Source organism: Camponotus floridanus, unplaced genomic scaffold (genome assembly GCF_003227725.1).
Source record: "Camponotus floridanus strain SB8 unplaced genomic scaffold, Cflo_v7.5 scaffold1, whole genome shotgun sequence".
Lineage (NCBI taxonomy): Eukaryota > Metazoa > Arthropoda > Insecta > Hymenoptera > Formicidae > Camponotus > Camponotus floridanus.
In genome coordinates, this window is record NW_020229214.1 from 8,362,895 (window position 1) to 8,382,787 (window position 19,893).

A 19,893-nucleotide genomic window follows, 5' to 3' on the forward strand; every position below is an offset into this window, starting at 1 on the left:
TACTTATTGTATATCTTGTTTGAGAAATCGGGAGAAATAAAATATCATTGTTATAGAAATATAACACATATTTAAAGCAATATGGATGATATATTCTGCTTACTGTGATAATTAGTACATTAGTATCAAATATCATATAGCATCATGAAAAGAGAAACTAATGTGCAATGAAATAATACTTTAATAATAGTAATTTAATAGTATTAAAGATCTTTTTATTTAAACATGTTAATTTTAGAGATTGCATGAATAAGTAATGGCAATGGTAATAGCATGTGAAAGTATCGCAAACCGAAGCGAAAAATAAAAATTCTTTATTTTTAAATAACGATTAACAACGTCCTCTATCTTGAGTGCGTTTTCTAGGAGCCGCGCGCAAAATATTATCTACACGCAATATCATTTCCGCTGCTTCGGCTGCGCTCACGAGAACTTGTCTTTTTACTACCCAAGATTCGGTGATTCCTAGACGCTTCATGCAACCAATTTTACCCAATTCCATATCTGCAAGATGCAATAAATTCAATTTAGTCATGAAAATTATTCCTACATACACACACATACGATATATTATATATCATAATTGATAAACATAGTAATGGAAATAGTTAAAAACTTGCCTAATCCCATGGTGTTGTTACCGGAATTATGCGCAGCTCTCAGTTCACTAATTAGTTGCGCAGAGTCATAGCCAGCATTGTCAGCGATAACGGTTGGCAATTGCTGCAACGCCCGTGCGAATGCTTCCATTGCAACAGCTTCCTTACCTGGCGTGGAAGCGGCCGCGCGCATAACGGCACAAGCCATGATCATCTCGCTGCATCCGCCGCCATAGACTATCCTCGACTCGCGCACTGTAGCGGTCAAGACGCAGAGTGCGTCGTGTAACGACCTCTCAGCTTCATCGATGATCTGCTGGGTCGCACCACGAATAACAATGGTGCATGCTTCACCTAATGAAACTCCGGAGAATCTCAGAAGTGTATCTTCTCCTATCATGACCTATGTAACATAAAGAATATATGTATCAATTAAATATATAATATATATAATTTGTATGTGTGTTTTGTGTTAATATGTTAGTTATATAATGCTTATTAATGTAAATACATATCAAATATTGAGTTGTAAGAAAAAAAGAAAAATAAGTGGATAGCTTACCTGCTCGATAAGATCGCACTTTCCAAGCTTGACTAAATCTGGATTGTCAAAAGTACTGACTATTTCGCCGCCGGTAACGAGTGCTAGTCTCTCGATACCGTCGAAATCTGCATGCTCGATAGCCATAATTCCAGCATCGGCAAACAATTGTTCTGGATAATTGTAAATCAATTGTCTATTGATGAAAACGTTGCATCCATGCTTCAAGATCTTGTCGACCTTATCCTAAAATCAAATATAGAGATTATTGATTATAAATTTAGGAATATGCATGAAAAAAATTGATGCAAATTTTACCTTCATCTTTTCTTTCTCCGCAGCTTCTAATTCTGCAATTTTTGCCATCGAATCCACGCGAACTCTGGAACCAAATACCTGCAAACAAATATGCATACAATGTTAGTCATTTAGGTAATTGAGAAAAAAAATATAGGAAAAAAATTTACATTTAAAATTTAAATTTTTTCCCTTCTTTTTGAGTCCCGAATCACTCGCCGAAGTACCGCGGGCGATTTTCCGGACACTCCGTATAATAGAAGTGTATACCTTAATTTTGTCTGTGTCCATAGGTGTATTAGCGATAAGTATTTTTGCGTCGCTAACTTTTTGTGGTTGATGAACGCCAGGCTTTTTATCCAATAAGAAGCCTTCATCCAAGAACGAATCAGCGAGTGTCGCGCCACGTTTCTTTATAATTTGAATAGCAGACAAATTACCGGAACCCTTAAGTCGTAACACCGCGTCAACTGAGAGTTTGCTAAAATGTTCCTTATGTTGCGATAAGATCTTGGAGCTCAATGTTGTACGTGCGATGCTCAGTAAATCCTCACGGAAACGTTCAGGGTCCGCCGAATTGTTTGCTGATGCATTAGTTAGAGCTTCCATTGCTACATTGGTAGCGTTTCTCCACCCACTGATAATAGTCTGCGGGTGAATCTTTTGGTTTTCAATCAATTTTTCTGCTTCTCGTAAGAGTTCAGCAGCTGCAAAAAGGCGCAAAATCAAGTAATGTTTAAGATTAATATTAATAAATTCAAATAAATAATATTGTATGTACCAAGAACAGTGACCGAAGTAGTGCCATCTCCTACTTCATCATCTTGAACACGAGACATGTCTACCAAAATTTTAGCAGCAGGATTATCAACGCCGATACTCTTAAGGATGGTAGCACCATCGTTAGTAACTTGTACTTGCCCTGCGGATCTTCCATGAGATACAAGTATTTTATCCATACCCTTAGGACCCAGGGTGGATTTCACTAGATCTCCAATAGCTATGGCTCCAACAAACGAGCTTAATCTAGCAATCTCTGCCTTTTCTTCTCCAGCTTCATGTTTAAGGATCCGCACTGGATTCAAGGAGACCTTGGAACAATTTGGTAAATAATTTATTTATTGACAATTGATTAAAAAAAAAAATTGAAAATCTTAATTCTTGAATATCACATCGTGTAGTGTTATAATGTAATTTAAATTATCGCACAAGTTTTTCTCCTGCTATTTCGACGAAATACATGCGCCATTCGTCATGCTTCCAGGAGACCGGGTTCCTCACCCATTGAGGAACCTATCATTTACTCCAATTTTAAAGAGAGAAAGATTACGAGACCGCGCATGTTACTTACCATTGTAAATTAATATGAGGAACGTTTTATATTTTTCTGCAAGAGAATCACGCAAATTTCGTAGAGAAATGAAAACGATCGTCGTACGTTCCTCGAATGAACAGAGGCAATGGCGACAAATGTAATCATTCACAATTCAGACAGCTACCGCCACGCGACCTGCACCTTCGACCCATTTCTATGAAACGTTCGATTTATTCTTCTTGCCGATGATTCGCTGGCACGCGGACGTCAAGACGTAAGAACGAATTAGAAACACGAATAAAATGACGGAGGGAGAAATAGACCAATCGGAAAGGATCTTGAGAGCTCTTGTGTATTCGATCGTATAAAGGCGTGATTTGCTTTTTAGCGCGTCACACACAATCAAATTCTGAATTTAATTCCTTTTATGGCGATTTGAACACGGGTAAATCAGGTGAATTGAAACGATATGCGTCTAACAGAAAGAGATAATTAAGTGCAGGTAAGAAGGCAAATAAGAAACAGAAACATGGTATCAATAATAAAAATCATGTAGATAGAAATTTCGTGTCTAAAAATTACTATAATTGATCAAGATATATTACTTATAAAAGATCAGAAGAAAGGGAAAAATTTTATGTAATTATTACGTCAAACTATATCAAAATTGTTTGCCATATATGAATACTAAATTTTAGTAACAATAATAAAAATTATAATTCAATTATAAATATATATTTATTAAGGGGCAGACATGTATATAAAAAATTTTTTAAAATTGGAGTATTTATGCAGTAGTATTCATTTTTTGTATCTTTTCAGTTGCATGATAAAGCTAAATAAATATGGAAATTTAAGAAATAGTTAAGTGTCCCGAACATTTTATAGAATTATACAAAGTTATTTATTATAGAGTATTCTCATATAATGCAGCTGTTTTGTTTAATTGCAGCTTGTGTTTTTATTGGGTTATTTTTTTAATATCTCTACAGGAGATTATATAACACCCATTATTTCCAGCACTGACGTATTGAATGATCTAAAAAAAAAACAAGTATATATTATATAATATATCTCATCTTATTTATAACATATATATGATAGACCGAAAAATGCAAGTATACTTACTTAGAAGTTATTTGATCACCTGGAATGTAAAATGGGTTGCAAACAGCATTGGAATATGCAGCATGTAACTTCTTGAAAATCTGTTTATCAGAAGTTATTAAGTAGATTACACAAATATGATTTATAAATTATCTTACTATATCTAAACTCATGAAATATGAAAGAAAGAAATGGAGCATTACCATTTTCACTTCATTATCCCTTAACGATACATTGGATGATTGTAATACTATTACAAACTTAATTTTTGTATTAGTCGCATAACCATATCTAAAAACAAATGTTAATATGTAATATTAATTTGCATCTCTCATAAAGAATGATACTGTTTGTATGTGCGATATTACGTACATTTTATATTCCTCAGTTGCAAACAACAAGCCCAAGTATAAGTCGCGTATATCAACTGTCGTTTTATTTCCTACATTTAATTTCTCTTCTATAATATCAATTGATGTGTGCACTTTATAATGAAATTGCAGGGCAGAGGCTTCATCTGCACACTTGATGTATTTTGGAGAGTTCTGCAAAATATTTATAAATTAATCGCATAATTTGTAAAGCTAGAAGAGGAACACACGATTATAAAGATATATTTGAATATGTACACATTTTACACTAAATTGAAAAAGAAATTTTGCTTATCTTAATTAATCGTAACCTGTAAATTCGAGAAAAACGTATACTTGCATCTTTGCCGATTACAGCTACGCAAGCGGCCATTTTAGGAGATTCTAGGAAATTGCAATAAAAAAAATTTATTCTAATATGTCACACATTTTCTGTCGAATATATTTTTAGATGAAAATAATTGCGGACGTAAACATTCCATAGATTGTAACGATACTAGGTTAGAGTGACTGCATTAATGTATGCATGTAATCATTTAAATAAATAATTGCTATTTTTTTATGGAGAAATTATAATAAAAAATATAAAAGGTAAATATTAAGGTTTATTTATATACATTACTGTAACATGGTATACAAATATGTATATATAAAAAATTTGTATATGTATATACATATATTACAATTCAATAATTCTAATTTATAAAAATGATAATGCATTGATTATACAATGTTTATACGATTAATACAATATTTATACAATATTATCTAAGTTTCTTCTTTCTCTGTTATTAGTCATAATATCTTCTCTTCAAAGTTCTGTATTTGCGCAACATGTATAAAGCTTCTAATTCTTTTATTACAAAATTACCATGTCCTATCATTTTATCTATTTTTTCAGGATCAGTTTCTGTTTTGTTCTTATCAAAGGCTCTCCTCAATTTAGTCCTGAAATATTCATATCCCTTTGGATAATCTCTGCCCATATATAATAGCTGAAAAAAAAGAAAAAAATGCAATAAGAGAAGAAATTATAAACAAAACTAATACAGAAATTAAGTTCTAAAATTGTGTTATTGTTACAAAATTAATATTAAAATATATTGCTCATTAAACTGAGGTATTATGCATTGAACATATGTATTATTAAAATATATAATATACACAGTTATACAATTTAATAATACATATATGGTCAATATATCTCATTTAATATAGTATTAATTTTATAACAATATTATTATATTACCGTTTTGTATAATTGAATAACTTTAATACGCTGTGACATGGCACATGATAAATCTCCAAGTTGAACTTAGATAAACACTCTAGGCAAAAATCAATTGTGACAACCGATTATTATAATTATTAATTTTGATTATTTCCATTGGAAACGTATGGCAAAAATTAATTGATAGTGTATGAACTATGCTTTATACAAAATACAACATGCAATGCTAGTGGAACATATGGATGTCATTGGGTCTGTCTTTTCAGCTGCACTGCTGCACTAGTGCAATTAGTTAGAGTGAAAGAAAGCATGCTTGTCTCTTTCTAAATTATTCACGAATCACTAGTCTAGTAACAAATAGTCTCTCATGTTTATATACAAAGCGAGAGTTTTTTTTCTAGATTTCTTCGAAGTCATTCGAAGTTCTGCGAATGCGAGCAGATAATAAAGCATCATATTCTATCGTATTTTTCCATTGTTCTTGTCTTCTCAACGAAAGGCGAATCTTATTGCGTGGCAATTGAGGTAAATCTTACGACACATATGTTTTTAATTTAAGTGACATTACTTTTTAATTGTATTATTTTTATCATTATGCTATGCATTTTTGAATGAGATATATAATAAGTGTAATCTTTTCACTGATTTTTTTTCTTTATTATTAATCTAATCGCTAGACGTATTTCCAATTTTGCATATGCATATTTCACAAAATGTATTCTAGTTTGAAATTTGAATATTTCTCAAGTGAAACAATTATTTATGAAAATCGAAAATTGCCTTTGGATATAAAGATATTAAAATCTGATAAATAGAATATAAAAAAAATATAACTCGAATAATGTTATTATATTTAACAGTTATATCTCTTTAACAGTAATGATAATTTTAAAAAGAAAAAATAATTTCAACCTATGTAATTCTTTGATATTTTCATTTTTTTCTACTTTTACATTCACAATATAAATTTATTCCCAGATAGGCAATTGTCTATAAGGCATAGCAATTGTTAGAGAAATAGCAATTGTCTAAAAAGTTGCTGTCATTGCCAATAATTATTGACAATAACATTGACAATACAATTGTTGGCAATATGGCAACAATGGTCCATATTCTGAATTCTCTTTTATCGATAAAAGTGCCTCTAAAAGTGGCTTATAAGCCTTCTGATAAGTCACTTTTAGAGTTAATTATATTAGTCACATGACAACAATATGATTAATAGGCTTATCTGGATTTCATAAACTAACACATAATACATGTATATATTTCAATTTTCAATGTATATATTTCAATTTTATATTATATATCTATGTACAATATAAACTTGTGGATTACAATTTTTTTTCCTGATAAATATTATCTGCTATTGCGATAATATCCATTGTTGCAATAATGTGCCTTTTTTTATTATCTTTTTTTATTACATAAAAAAATGCAATAATATACATATTAATTTTATTAGTGTATACTATATATATCCATTCATCAATCAATGTCTTATTAATCTCAACTGTGTTATCAGAATGATAAATGCATATATCTATAAATATATATAAATGGATAAGAAAATATATTCATTGTAAATTTCAGAAATACAAGGAAAATGTCTAACTTTAGGAGTAGCATATTTTTAATATTTTGTGGTAGGTAATACATATCTAATATTCTTAATTTATTTTTTCAATTAATATATTTTTTTTTATTTTAATATATTTTTAAATTTTATATAGGGATATGTTGTGCAGCAGCGCTTTCCACAAAAACACCAATTTTAGCACCAACATTCAGCAAAACATACACGGTAAAAGGAACTTTGTATATACCATATGCAGAAATTCGAGAGCCTTTTTATGCATGGTATGATGGCAGCAGTGGATCTAGTCGAATTGATTACTATGGAGGTATTTTGGAAACCAACTTACATATTTTTATTCATTATTTATCTATTTTTGATTTAGATATAGACTATATTTTATATGTATGTATACATATACACAAACACACAACATATATAATGTATGATGCATATAAATGCACATAAATCTATTGTTCTTTATTTGACAGGAATGGTCAAGACTTTTCAATTGTCACATAAAGGGGAATTTGGTGCCAGCATAAAAATAGCCCCTGTTACCACTGAAACTGTTAATAATAAAGAAACATGTCTTCAAGTAAATGGCACTATCAATCTCAAGATACAGCCTCAATCTATTGTTCCAGATGCTTCTGAAATGGAGGTAAAAGACATATTTGTAAATCTGATTTTATAAATATGTTTATGAAAAATATATGTATTTAACATGTTTTTAATATAATTAATATAATGATAGTAAAACTTAATAAAATAAAATTTATATGTAGTGCATTGGTGAAGAGATGATCAATGGATTGTCGTGCGAGAAATGGCGGCTTGTACAAGAAATTGGAGGAAAAACGAACAAATATACACTCTGGATTCGTTATAAAGTAGGAAATGAATTATTTGTATATCTATAAAATAATATCTGCAGTATATATAAAAAGAAAAATGGCCTTTACAGAAATCACCATCTTTACCGCAAGTTAAAGAACCTATTCCTGTTAGATATGAAATGAGAGGATTTAATAGTCTCTTAGGCTCGCATTATGATCATTATTATTTGGAGTATGATTGGTATTCTTTTGATAAACCTTCTGACGACGTTTTTCAAATCACAGAAAGTATGTAAAATAATTCTTATATTAATTTTTATAGATGTCTGTCTTGATATAAAAATTTTTTTTGTAATATCAGTAATATTTTTTATATCAAATTTAATTATAATGGATATTACTTATTATTTGCAGATGCAACATGCATTAGCTTCCCAGGACCAGGTGAAAAACACATATATACTTTTAATCCAATGCGTGAATTTGTTCATAACTATGAGGATCATTTGCATGAAGCTTTTGATACATTCAAAAAAACTCATAAGAAATATTACAAGAATGACTTGGATCATATATATCGCAAAGAACTATTTAGACAAAATATAAGGTATAGTTCTGCCACATAGAGAATATACATATACATTGTGTACAATTGCAAAAACTGTTATTTTATGTAAAATTTTTTAGATATATTCATTCTATAAATCGCGCCAATTTAGGCTATCAGTTAGAAGTAAATTATTTGGCAGATCGCAATGATCTTGAATTAAAAGCTTTACGAGGCAAGCAATACACTCCGGGTTACAATGGTGGTGCATCATTCCCACATGATATTGAAAAAGAAATTGCAGATGTTCCCGACAGTATAGATTGGCGATTGTATGGTGCTGTGACACCAGTCAAAGGTTTGTTCATGAACAATATTGCGCTTTAACATTATATGTACGTGTCTAATGTATTTTATTTAAACAGATCAATCAGTTTGTGGTTCTTGTTGGAGTTTTGGTACCACTGGAACAATAGAAGGTGCATACTATCTGAAGTATAATAAGTTAGTACGTCTGTCCCAACAGGTAAGCAATTCATAATCATTATCAGAATTGAAAAATTGTTATTATTTTGTTATGTGCGCGACCTTTATTTTATTTAGTAAATTTTTAATGCTAATATATGCTATATAGATAATAATATTGAAGTATAAATGTTAGGCTCTTATTGATTGTTCGTGGGGCTATGGTAATAACGGATGCGACGGTGGAGAAGATTTCCGTTCATATCAATGGATCATGAAACATGGTGGTTTACCTACCGAAGACGATTATGGTAGTTACTTGGGACAGGTAAATTATTCGATTATATTTATTGTGTGCAGATTGAAATTTATCTGATTATAATTTGGACATACAAAACAGAAAATATTGTGAAAATGATTCTTTTTAGGATGGATTCTGTCATGTAAATAATGTAACATTGACTGCTAAGATCAAGGGATTCGTCAATGTTACTCCACGTAACGTAGATGCTTTGAAGATCGCCATTGCTAAGCATGGTCCTATTTCCGTTGCTATCGATGCCTCTCACAAGACATTCTCTTTTTATTCTCACGGAGTGTATTACGATCCAACTTGTGGTATGAGATTTTAACATTTTTATTACTTCTAAAAAATTTTTTACAACTTTACTAAATTATTATGTTTTTGGGTTTTCAAAAGGCAATACAGAAGATACATTAGATCACGCTGTTTTGGCCGTTGGATACGGCACTATGAATGGAAAGGGTTATTGGCTGATAAAGAACTCCTGGTCGAATTACTGGGGCAATGATGGATATATTCTAATGGCTCAACAAGACGACAATTGCGGAGTTCTTCTTGCTCCTACATATGTTACTATGTAAAAATATCTATCTCTTTATAAAAAAACGTCTTTATTTTTATTTTTAAGAATTGAAACATTATATAGAATGCTCTCTAGGGTCTTTAATGAGTAAAAAATACAAGTATAAGTAAGAGAAAAATTAGGAGAGGCTACATAAAATATATTTAGTTGGTTAGCTACATGTTTCATAACGAACATAAGCTATAATAAATTGTTGAAAATTTCACTTATTATATATATTAGATGATGATATAAAAATTATATATAATATAGGGGGAATAAAATATTTTTAAAGAAAGAGCATCAGAGGATTTTTTAAATCACATATATGCTTCAAGCAGAGAATCCTATATTCATCTCCAGAATAGAGAGTTGATATTATATTAATACTGTAATTTAATATGGATTTGCAAGATATAATTTCTTAAATTTACAAATAAGTAATTTTTAAATAAACTTTAATTTTGCATTTTTTGAAACACAAACGCTATATTTTTCAATTATATTTTTATTAATAGCTTTGTTAACGAATAATACGATATATGTTCAGAAATTTTTATAAACTGTTTTTACACATAACGATGTCAACCATAATTAGCAACTATATTAATTCGTTTCTTCTTTTATTATATTAATTAATTTTTGTTTGTCAAATAGGCTTGTACAAGTTCAAAATACGCGATGATATAACTATATATTTTTACAAATATATAAATACTTTTCCTAGAGCATGTGTGCATTGTCCAGTAAGAGCATGTTGCATATGTCCAGTAAGAGCATGTAGTAATGTTTAATTGATATGGATACTTTCAAACTATACATAAATAATGTTGCCTATAGTTATATTTGTATACAGACTAAAGGAATGTAGAAATTATGAGCGTGATACAAAGAACACATTTATAAAGGTAAAAATGGAAATGTATCGAATGTTAAATTAACTTATTACAAAAAGTGCGTAAAAGCATCATAAGCAAATTACTAAAAAGTAATATAAGCAAATAATTAAAATATTAATTCACATGAAAAATATCGGTGGCAAAATCCTAATGAAAATTCGTTGCTCTTTGATGAAACCTACTCATTGTACATTAGTAAAAACTGTTTGATTTCATCGTTACCGTAGAAGTGAAAGAATACAAATTAGTGTAATTAAGTACATGAAAGAAGGGTATATGTATACTTTTCGCAGATTTCGTTTTAGTTTATACAGTACATGTGCGACTACAGAATGGATGAAGCTAAAAGTTCGAAAGAATCTTGTACATAAATTTTTATATATCCGAACTTTTCGCTCCGAAATTTTTCATTATCACTAAAAATCGTACTTTCATTCTATATCACTTGCGAACATGTCGACGTCCTATCGAGCTCATGAAATATTTCAATATCGGCGAATATAGCCATGACATGGAGGCGTAGAGTCTCCTTTTACGTATATATTACACACGATAAGTTATAGAAATGATAAGATCTCTTTCACGAGAAAATGGAGAAGGAGAAATACAATAAGCATGATTTTTTCTGATTTAGATGCAATCTTAATTGCACTCTTCCGTATAATCGAAATGCTTCCTGGTCTTATACTCTCTTTTTTCGTATATATGTATTTTTGTTTTGATTAAAGGAACCCCATTTTTAAGGCATTGTACAGGGCTTGAGTATCCGAATGGCTATTTATTCTCCAGAAAGGAAAGTTATGCGCGCGCGCTGCTGTTTCCTCATCTGAGTCGTCTCCTATCACTACGTACGTACATCTACGTCCAAATCGAGCGACCACTCTACCGAAACAGCTCTCTTTTCCTAAAACGGTAAAAAATAACTTTAATATTATTCTACAAAAACGTATAACGATGAAATTATAATGAAAAACCAAAATTACAATGAAAAAATATATACATATAGTATTTAATTATTTCTTTGTTTGATATATAATTACCGATTTTAGAAGCTGAATATATATTTTCCACGGGGAATATCCCGCCGATACCGAAGAGCAAGACCTTGGACAGCGCGGGCACTAGTTGCGTAGTCGTTACCAGGATGTTGATGCAGTGATCTCTCTTATTGATGATGTTGAGACACTCGACTGCCGACGTCAACCATTTATCAGTCAGCACTTCGATCTCGGAACGCAGCTGCAGCCACTGTTCGCGCTTGGCTGTGCCCAATAAACCACCCACATTATTGCGATATTTGGAATAGATCTCTTTAATTACGCGATAACGAAATGCAAGCTTCCTCATCCAGTCGACGCCACCTCGTACACCGGACGCCAGACATATCCCGTTGTTTGCGGTCGCGCACTGGAAGCCATCGGTCGCGAAATTGTAAGACGACAAGTCCTGCCCGTTATCATCCGACGAAACATCGTCTATGTGCACTTGATCGCAGTCCTATGATAAGAAAATATAGATGCTAGAGAGCTTTTATACTACATATGTCGAGAAAACATTTTTTAGGAAATGCATACACACACATTATATACAATTACAGTTAAATACTCATATTAATTAAATATTCATATGGAAGAATTTTTTATATATCTTCTTACATATATATCTAAAACTTCTCGAGTATTTTTTATTTTTCATAGATTATATATTATGTGTATGTGTATATAAAACTTATATTTGTTACAGAAAGATTTAATCACCTCGACATCATTGAAAAAAAAGTGTGTATCTGCCAAATTGAATATCATCTCCTCCATTCTGTATGCCACTTGGGCTAGAAGGGCCGGATCTTTACGATGCTTCGTGGCGAACTGCCCGGTCAGCAGAGAATGAAACACAACTATGGTTTCGTCCAAGTCCCAAATGAATATACGCTCGGGGCCGGCTTCCGTCGTGTCCGCGGAACCGATACTGTTCCCGCTTCCGCTCTGTCTCCTTCCGCGTCTGCACGGCTTCGTCGTCGCCACTAAAAAAGCGAGAATATTCGTCGAAAATGTCGTTCGTTCATCAATAAATATCCTTTAATCTGATTATACGAGAATAAAATATTATTTTATTATTTTCTTTCTCTAAATATAAACACGAATGTCAAACAAATGTCATCTCATACACACACACACAATATTCTTTCAAAAATATTGTAGCAATTTTTTTTTCTTTAGACAAAAATTCAAGCTTAGTTGAAATGGCTAAATCCGTGACTAAAATGTTTTGAAAACCTATACAAAGTAAGAGAAAAAAAAACAAATCGGTGATGTTACCTTCGATGTTTGCTGTTTCCCGTGCGGTCAGATCACTCGCATCGTGCGTCGTCGGGTCTACCGTGAGCGCGGATTTTGTTGAATCTTCTTGCAAAATGATTATAGTTAATTGCAACTGTTCAACATAAGAAGTCGAACATACGCGGATAATTTTGCTTGTTTAAAAAATGTAATATACAGATTCGAAATATTACAAAACTAATCAGACACGTGAACATGGATCTTCAAAAGCGTGAATTTATCTCTTGAGAATAAACTTATGAAAATTTTATTTTTACCGATTTATACAATTTTTCAATAATAGTTTGTAAATATATCTCATTTATTCCTTACAGGAAATTCCATTTACGAGAGATAGAAAAAGAGAGTGCGTGAAGAAAAATTTAGTAAAAGCACTTACCAGCAAAGTTGATATTGCCGATGTTGAAGGAGGCCGGCGGCGCGTGATAACCGGGCACAGGATAATATCCGGAATACTGAAGCGGTACCCTGTCGTTTCCGTATAAGCTACTACTGTAAGCGCTATAGTCTAATTTCTGAAAGAAAGAACATCTAATTTAGGAAAGAGAAATGAAAAAAGAAAATGTTACATTTGCGTCGGAGGAAATTGCGGAAATAAAATGTCACCTGGGTGGCCGATGATATATTTTGCGCGACGTTCGGGAATGTCGTTGTTCCGCTATTATAACCAGCGTAAGGTGTATACTGCGACATTGAGCTCGACGATGTATAAGAGTTTAGGTACGTGCTCTGCAAGCTCGCATTTTTCGAAACTGTCGTCGATCCGTAAGGCGGCGGATTGTATAGACTACAAAATAAAAAAAAACAATAAAAAGAATAGAAAGATGAGTTTTCAGTTCGATGAAAAGTTATCTATGTGCGAATCAAATTAATTACATAAATAAATTGTAATTGCAGCCCAATGATTGAATAATGATATTAATTTTACTTGAAAAATTTCATGTTTTATCTAACGGTAAATTCCTTCAGCAAGTGTAAAATATCTTTTATCGTAATCATTTTTTTTAAATAAAATCATTAATTAGTAGATTATATATTTATCGCGCGAATTAAATACCTGTTGTAATATTGATTGGCATCGTATAGGGATCCGTAATCCGCCTTTTCCATCGAATCCGGATATTCCTGCTCCTTCTCCTCGGCATTCTCATCGATGTAGAGTTCACCACCAGGGACGCTGTCGTTTTCGGGACAGTCCTGCACCTCGTTTTTAACTTCGGTTTCTTATATAAAAATAAAGAAGTAAGTCATCTCTCTCTCTCTCTCATTTAATAATATTAATATTTCCTTCAAAATATCTATGCGCTTAACGATGAAATTAATTATAACATTAATTGCAATTTTTCCGAATTTTTGAGATTGTTTTCGAGAAGTAGAAATTTACAGTAAATGTCATGAAGAAAAATAATAAAGTACAAGTGCACCAATAAATGAACGATTATTTAGCATGAGCGATTATTAATTTCAATTCAATTTTTATTTCTAGATAAAACATCTTCTCCTGCTTGTATAAAGATAAGCGTTCGATAATATTTAATTTCTCTGCTGGATCTGTCTGCTGAATGTATGCGGTCATTTGATCGATGCACGTTTATTTTACGTCAACGCAGTTAGAGATCTTCCTGTTCACCATTGTTTGCAGCACGAGGATGCTGTATCGAGGCTTCTGTCGAGGAAGACACGTTGCCAGCATTGTCTAAAACCCCTGCTGGTTTTGTCGGATCATTGTCCTCGGTTAACATATCACTCTATCTGTTTGACATAAGTCACCTTTTCACTTTTACGCCTGAGAAAAAAAAAGAAGAGGTAATTTACGAAAATTTAGTGGAACAATAAGTCAAATCATGTTTCAAAAATTATTGACATCTTAGCACCTCAATATATCTTTGTTACGGAAAGAATTTGAAGTAATCTGTGAATAAAAAGAATCGTAGAAAAGTCACACAAAAATCCTGTATAGTAATAAATAATAATTTATATAAATTATATGGTATACATATATTAATTAATATTATTTAATAATATTATTAAATAATAATGTATAATATAATGCTTTTTATATACTTCATAATTTAATGGTATATTAAAAACAATTGCACTTTAAAGCGATTCTACAGGTGAAAAACGTTTGCACCTGCGAGGTCGCAGGGGAACTTCGCTCGCGTGTGAACTTCATTATTGTCTGCCAATTGCGTGTCGAAGAGGAGTGACTGGTCGGGTAGGCGTACACCGTGAGGCACCGAAAGCAACCAATGGAACCTCTCACAACGCTTTACATTATGTATTCTTTATGTTGCCAAGTCACTATCTATCTGCACTCCGCCCTGTTGTGCGTGTGTATATGTTATATATCTTGTGCCATATATATGGAAAGCACCTTCTACACGAGAGCTCCTTTATGTCAAGGTGTAACCACGCAGATGTAATTTAAGAAGTTTTTTTTTTAAATAAGAATATAAGTGCATCTCATATGTCTTGTCATAATTTTTTCGATATTTAGAATTGGATAAAAATCTCGATAACAAATTTCTTCTAAATGATAGTTTATATGTAAGTTTAACATTCTAGAGGAGAGGCAGAATGTAAATAGATATTGACTTGATCGTTTTTTTATTACTATTCTCATTTATTTTTCATTTTATTACTATTTTCAAGATTTTAATTAAAGTATCTTTCACTTGTGGAATCGCATTAAAGTGCAATCGTTTGAAATATTATTAAAATTGAAAAGAAACGTTTTAATATAATATGCAATTTACTTATATTTGTTTTGAATCAAGGTGATTCAGCCCATATAGCATCCTAAAGACATTAACAGGACATTCTGAAGATGTCTAATCGCCCAAAGATATCTTCTGGATACCTTCTGGACATCTTTTGGATATGCATGCTATGTGGGAGTTTATATTGTTGAATAATACGCATAGAAATGTTAAAGAAAGCAAGATTTTTTTTTTCATTAGATTAAATTTGAACATTCATTCTAAATCACAATTTTTCAGGTCGATATTTCCATATGAAATTCCATATGAAATTCCATATGAAATTGCCTGCATATTAATCGAAGGATACATCATTATTATGTGCTACGATACGAATTTGTCGCTACTCTATATCGTCACTGATCATCGCTCCACGCATATAATGTACAATGAAGCGAGATGAAAGGCACTCTGCTTATCTAAACAAAAAGCTTGTGCCGAAGTGTTTATCGCGGACGAGTTGCTTAGCTTGCTGTCTAGCTGGCTGTCTGTCCGTCAACCGTCAGGGAAACGAAATGCAACGAAACGAGAGGAATGCCGGTTCGCTCTTTCTCTTTCTCGGCCGCAGGACTTTTCAGTCTTGGGTCGGTTTACGTCGATTATAGGAAGGAAAAGGAAAAATAAAGCGTTACTATAAGGATGGCTACAGTTCATAAGACAAAAGCTTTTTGTCTGAAGCCCTAGCCGCGTAGAAGAAACAAAGTTTTTCGGAGACTGCACCTCTCAAAAATATTGTTTTTCTCGCTGGGCTCCCATAATAGCTTGGGTTCATTATTAGTCAAACAAAGAACAAAGTTACGTTAACTATTAAACGCTTTCACAGTTTGATATTTTCCCACGAGACACTTTAGACCATTGTTATAACTGAACAAAAAAATACTACTCTTTCCACAATCATGTTCTTCTTGTTTGCATGACAGGTTCGTGTCATTCAAATTATTATAATATTCTAATGTTAAATTTTTAATTTACTAATACTAATTTTTTTATAATTTTAATTTCTAGTTACTAATAATTTTTTAATTGATATGATTAATTTATTATATGAAATAATTTTTTAAAATAATATATTTTATTCATATATTTATGTTGTTGTATATATTTTTTTAATTAAATTTGATTTTCTTTTAGATAATTTTCAAAGCGTAATCTTAATATTTTTCTACAATATCTGGATTGAATCTTTTTAATCATTTCTTTTGATTTCCAGTTTTTCCAATCTCTCGTTATTACATAATATATACAAGAATTAATATTGGAATGACAGTTTATTACATCAATTTTGCGAACGTATTTTAAAGAGAAACTGTCGTTAACCAGGCTTTTTGGAGAGAATGTATTGTCTGATATACTACGTAACGGCCAATTAAAATACATTATTGCCATAACGAGCCGAATGAGATGCATAAGTTACGCATGCTCAATTGATAATGACGTTTCACGCGTGTGTGCGAACAGCGGCTCTTGATTCTAATACAGGAAAAACGTTACATGTAAAACCTTATCACGCTAAGACAGACTGACATTCAGTCTCTAATATTTATTTCTTATCGCTGTTATGTTATAAAATATCAAAGAAGAAAAAGGTATAATTCTTAATGTTTTAATAAACAAACTATATATAGATGTGTATAAATATATATATATATAAAATTATAAAATTTAAATTTATTAAAATTTATTAATATAAAAGATAAATATTTTGGTTTTTTTTCCAGTTATATACGAATTACAATTCTGGAAATTTAAATATTGACGATGCTTGTTATTGAGAATTTATCTAAACAAATCGACTATTTACTTTTTTTATGCAGGAATAGATATCGCATCTTTCGAATTCAAAGTTAATAATTGACGGTTAATAACCGTTTAGCTGAAAATATAGGTGAGATTATTATGTTATTTGAAAAAACGATTTATGTTGTATTTTTATTTTCTTTTTTTTTTATTTAAATTCTATTTCCGTTTTTCGGTAAATATGCAACATAATTCGCAAGGCACTACAAGAAATCCTGATTCAATTCTCGTCAAAACTCTTCTACAAGGAAAGAGAAAAAAAAGAAAGAGAGAGAGAAAGAGAGAGAGAGAGAGAGAGAAAGCAAAACCACCTCTTCATGATAAGTCTAATTGAATAAAGTTGAGCGAACCTTGCGTGTCGTCGCAGATTCGAAATAGGATATCCTCCGATGCACGTTCAAGGAAGCCTTCGGCGATTACCTCCCGAAAGCAGCATCGTTATCCTGGGGCTGCGTAATGCGTGCGTGCGTGCATGCGTGCCTAGGTGCGCGTATACGCGTTGTACAGGGATTTGTAATTTCGCCTCACTTTTCTCGCACTTTTCGCGACCACGGGAACATTGTGTTGTCGCTCGCCTACGAGTCACCCTGTCTGTGCGTTACGTTTCGCGCACCGCCCGGCACATACGTGCGTACACGCACGCAGGAAACACAGAGGAACACCGTCGTCGAATCGAGATGATGTCAATCACCGTTTGCGCTCAAGATTGCGGGCGGATGTTGCGTGCCCGTGAAACGGCAGATCTCCTGCCTGCCGCAGGATCACCGTTCCGCCCGCTCGCGTCGAGGGTTGCACCCCCCGGGGAATCTGCCACTTGTCGCGATTGTGAAGATTGAAAGGATCTTTCCGCACTTACGATACTTTCCCGGATACGCTCTTTCGCATTCGGTGGATCCTTCACGACGAACTCGCTACCATTGTTTCACCGGCGCCGTAGAATGCGTAGAGGTGTGCGTATATCGCGGGCACTGCCGTGTGCGATATGCCGCGGACTGTGGAGTTCTGAGCATGCGAAATGTCGTCTGCCACCCCCGCCCGGATGATCACGTGGTTCGTTCGGCTCTTCTTCGTCGCACCTTTCCTTTCTCCCCTTCTCTCTCGCTCGCTCATTCGCTCGCTCGTTTGCTCATCTCGCTTCTTTCGTCTCTCCTTGTTCCGCGCTTGTTCTCTCGCGGTATTCCTTTTGTCCTTCGACCTCTACTTTTTAGATTCTTTTTTTTCTCTTGCTATTTTTTCCCTTTATCTTTGTATTCTCTAAATTGCTGCGAGTGCTTGCCATGTGTACCTTGACGAAATATCTAAAATAATACATTATATTGTTTTGTTTTCTGATCTCTCTCTCTCTCTCTCTTTCTTTCTCCTTGTTCCTCTTCTGCATTGTTCTTTCCTTTTATCATTTCTCCTCTATCCCTTTTCTCTTTCTTCTATATTTTTTATTTTTTATGTGCTAAACATATTTGTATGCAATGTGATTACTAGATAATGCATCTGTTTTTTTTTTGTTTTAGGATAGATAATAAAATCGTCCATCCGTTACTCAACCGTTCCCTATTTCTTTCTCTGTTTTTCTCAACATGCTCTCGCTAACGGACACACACGGATCGCTTATTAATCAGAATGAGAGGAGCTAACGAATCGCACGCATGGTAGGTGATGGTGCGACAGATAAGGAAGGAGAAAGAGACGAAGAGGAGACAAAAATGAGAAAAGAAAGAGAGAAAGAAAAATCCTGAATTAACGAAGGAGAAGAATGGTCCTACTACATTCTCTCTACATAATTGTCACCTCTTGTCACCATTTATTTGTACGAATCGCTCGGCAATGACGCTCCTTTCTGGCCCGGGGCCGGTTTTCCAGAAAGAACAGCGATTAAAAGGATCTATATGGACGATCTTAGATAAGAGTCGTAGAATACGTGTTTTAAAACCTCACGAATTAGCGTGTAAGATAAGAAAAAGAAGAAAGAAAGAGAAGCGTCACTCGCATTTCCACATTGAATGTGTACCACAGTTTTACATGTAAAATATGTATACTTCTTTGATTTAATCCCGTACCTTTTTATTTTTTCTTGTGGTAGTTATCAGAACTACTATCGGGCGTTCTTCAGCAAGAGATGCAGGATACAGTGTAACACAGTGAATCATTTTATACTTGTCTACATTCAGCAGGACGAAGTAACGCATGGTGTCCTCTGTGTCGCTTGCTAAAAAATTCCCATCAACTGTCGGATTTTAATAAATTAGCACACAAGCAATAATACCCTAACAACACACATGTCCAAAAGACATAAAATATCCTTTGACCGTCCTCTAGATATTCTCTGGACGTCTTTTGGACATGTG

The 19,893-nt window shown here is 32.8% G+C and overlaps 4 protein-coding genes across 6 annotated transcripts; 1 reads left to right on the forward strand and 3 right to left on the reverse strand.

The window, feature by feature from the left end:
- Positions 1-64: 64 nt before the first annotated feature.
- LOC105251382 (T-complex protein 1 subunit beta) lies at positions 65-2,933 on the reverse strand. Its single transcript, XM_011258171.3, has 7 exons — positions 2,789-2,933; positions 2,219-2,528; positions 1,708-2,144; positions 1,459-1,536; positions 1,162-1,386; positions 621-1,002; positions 65-504 (listed from the first exon to the last, which is right to left on the reverse strand). The coding sequence occupies exons 1-7, from the start codon at positions 2,789-2,791 to the stop codon at positions 332-334; spliced, it is 1,608 nt and encodes a 535-aa protein (XP_011256473.1). The 5' UTR covers positions 2,792-2,933; the 3' UTR covers positions 65-331.
- Positions 2,934-3,721: 788 nt separating this feature from the next.
- Positions 3,722-5,737, reverse strand: LOC105251384 (trafficking protein particle complex subunit 2-like protein). Its single transcript, XM_011258173.3, has 7 exons — positions 5,480-5,737; positions 5,102-5,225; positions 4,571-4,614; positions 4,232-4,404; positions 4,063-4,150; positions 3,881-3,960; positions 3,722-3,791 (listed from the first exon to the last, which is right to left on the reverse strand). The coding sequence occupies exons 1-7, from the start codon at positions 5,516-5,518 to the stop codon at positions 3,749-3,751; spliced, it is 591 nt and encodes a 196-aa protein (XP_011256475.2). The 5' UTR covers positions 5,519-5,737; the 3' UTR covers positions 3,722-3,748.
- Positions 5,738-5,911: 174 nt separating this feature from the next.
- LOC105251385 (digestive cysteine proteinase 1) lies at positions 5,912-9,990 on the forward strand. The gene is made up of 12 exons (XM_011258176.3): positions 5,912-5,986; positions 7,055-7,107; positions 7,195-7,365; positions 7,529-7,701; positions 7,826-7,930; positions 8,005-8,164; positions 8,291-8,483; positions 8,564-8,781; positions 8,849-8,949; positions 9,085-9,216; positions 9,317-9,506; positions 9,589-9,990. Exons 2-12 carry the CDS (start codon positions 7,068-7,070, stop codon positions 9,771-9,773), a joined length of 1,668 nt encoding a protein of 555 aa, XP_011256478.1. The 5' UTR covers positions 5,912-5,986; positions 7,055-7,067; the 3' UTR covers positions 9,774-9,990.
- Positions 9,991-10,520: 530 nt separating this feature from the next.
- Positions 10,521-18,823, reverse strand: LOC105251448 (developmental protein eyes absent). Of its 3 annotated transcripts, none has more exons than XM_011258280.3 (9): positions 18,408-18,823; positions 14,623-14,778; positions 14,050-14,215; positions 13,599-13,779; positions 13,372-13,507; positions 12,972-13,058; positions 12,411-12,676; positions 11,694-12,150; positions 10,521-11,557 (listed from the first exon to the last, which is right to left on the reverse strand). In XM_011258280.3, the coding sequence occupies exons 2-9, from the start codon at positions 14,732-14,734 to the stop codon at positions 11,376-11,378; spliced, it is 1,587 nt and encodes a 528-aa protein (XP_011256582.1). In that variant the 5' UTR covers positions 14,735-14,778; positions 18,408-18,823; the 3' UTR covers positions 10,521-11,375. The 3 variants fall into 3 exon arrangements, with proteins under 3 accessions (XP_011256582.1, XP_011256581.1, XP_011256583.1); XM_011258279.3 differs by having other exon boundaries at positions 17,902-18,823; XM_011258281.3 differs by having other exon boundaries at positions 12,972-13,055; positions 17,902-18,822.
- Between the last annotated feature and the right edge of the window lie 1,070 nt (positions 18,824-19,893).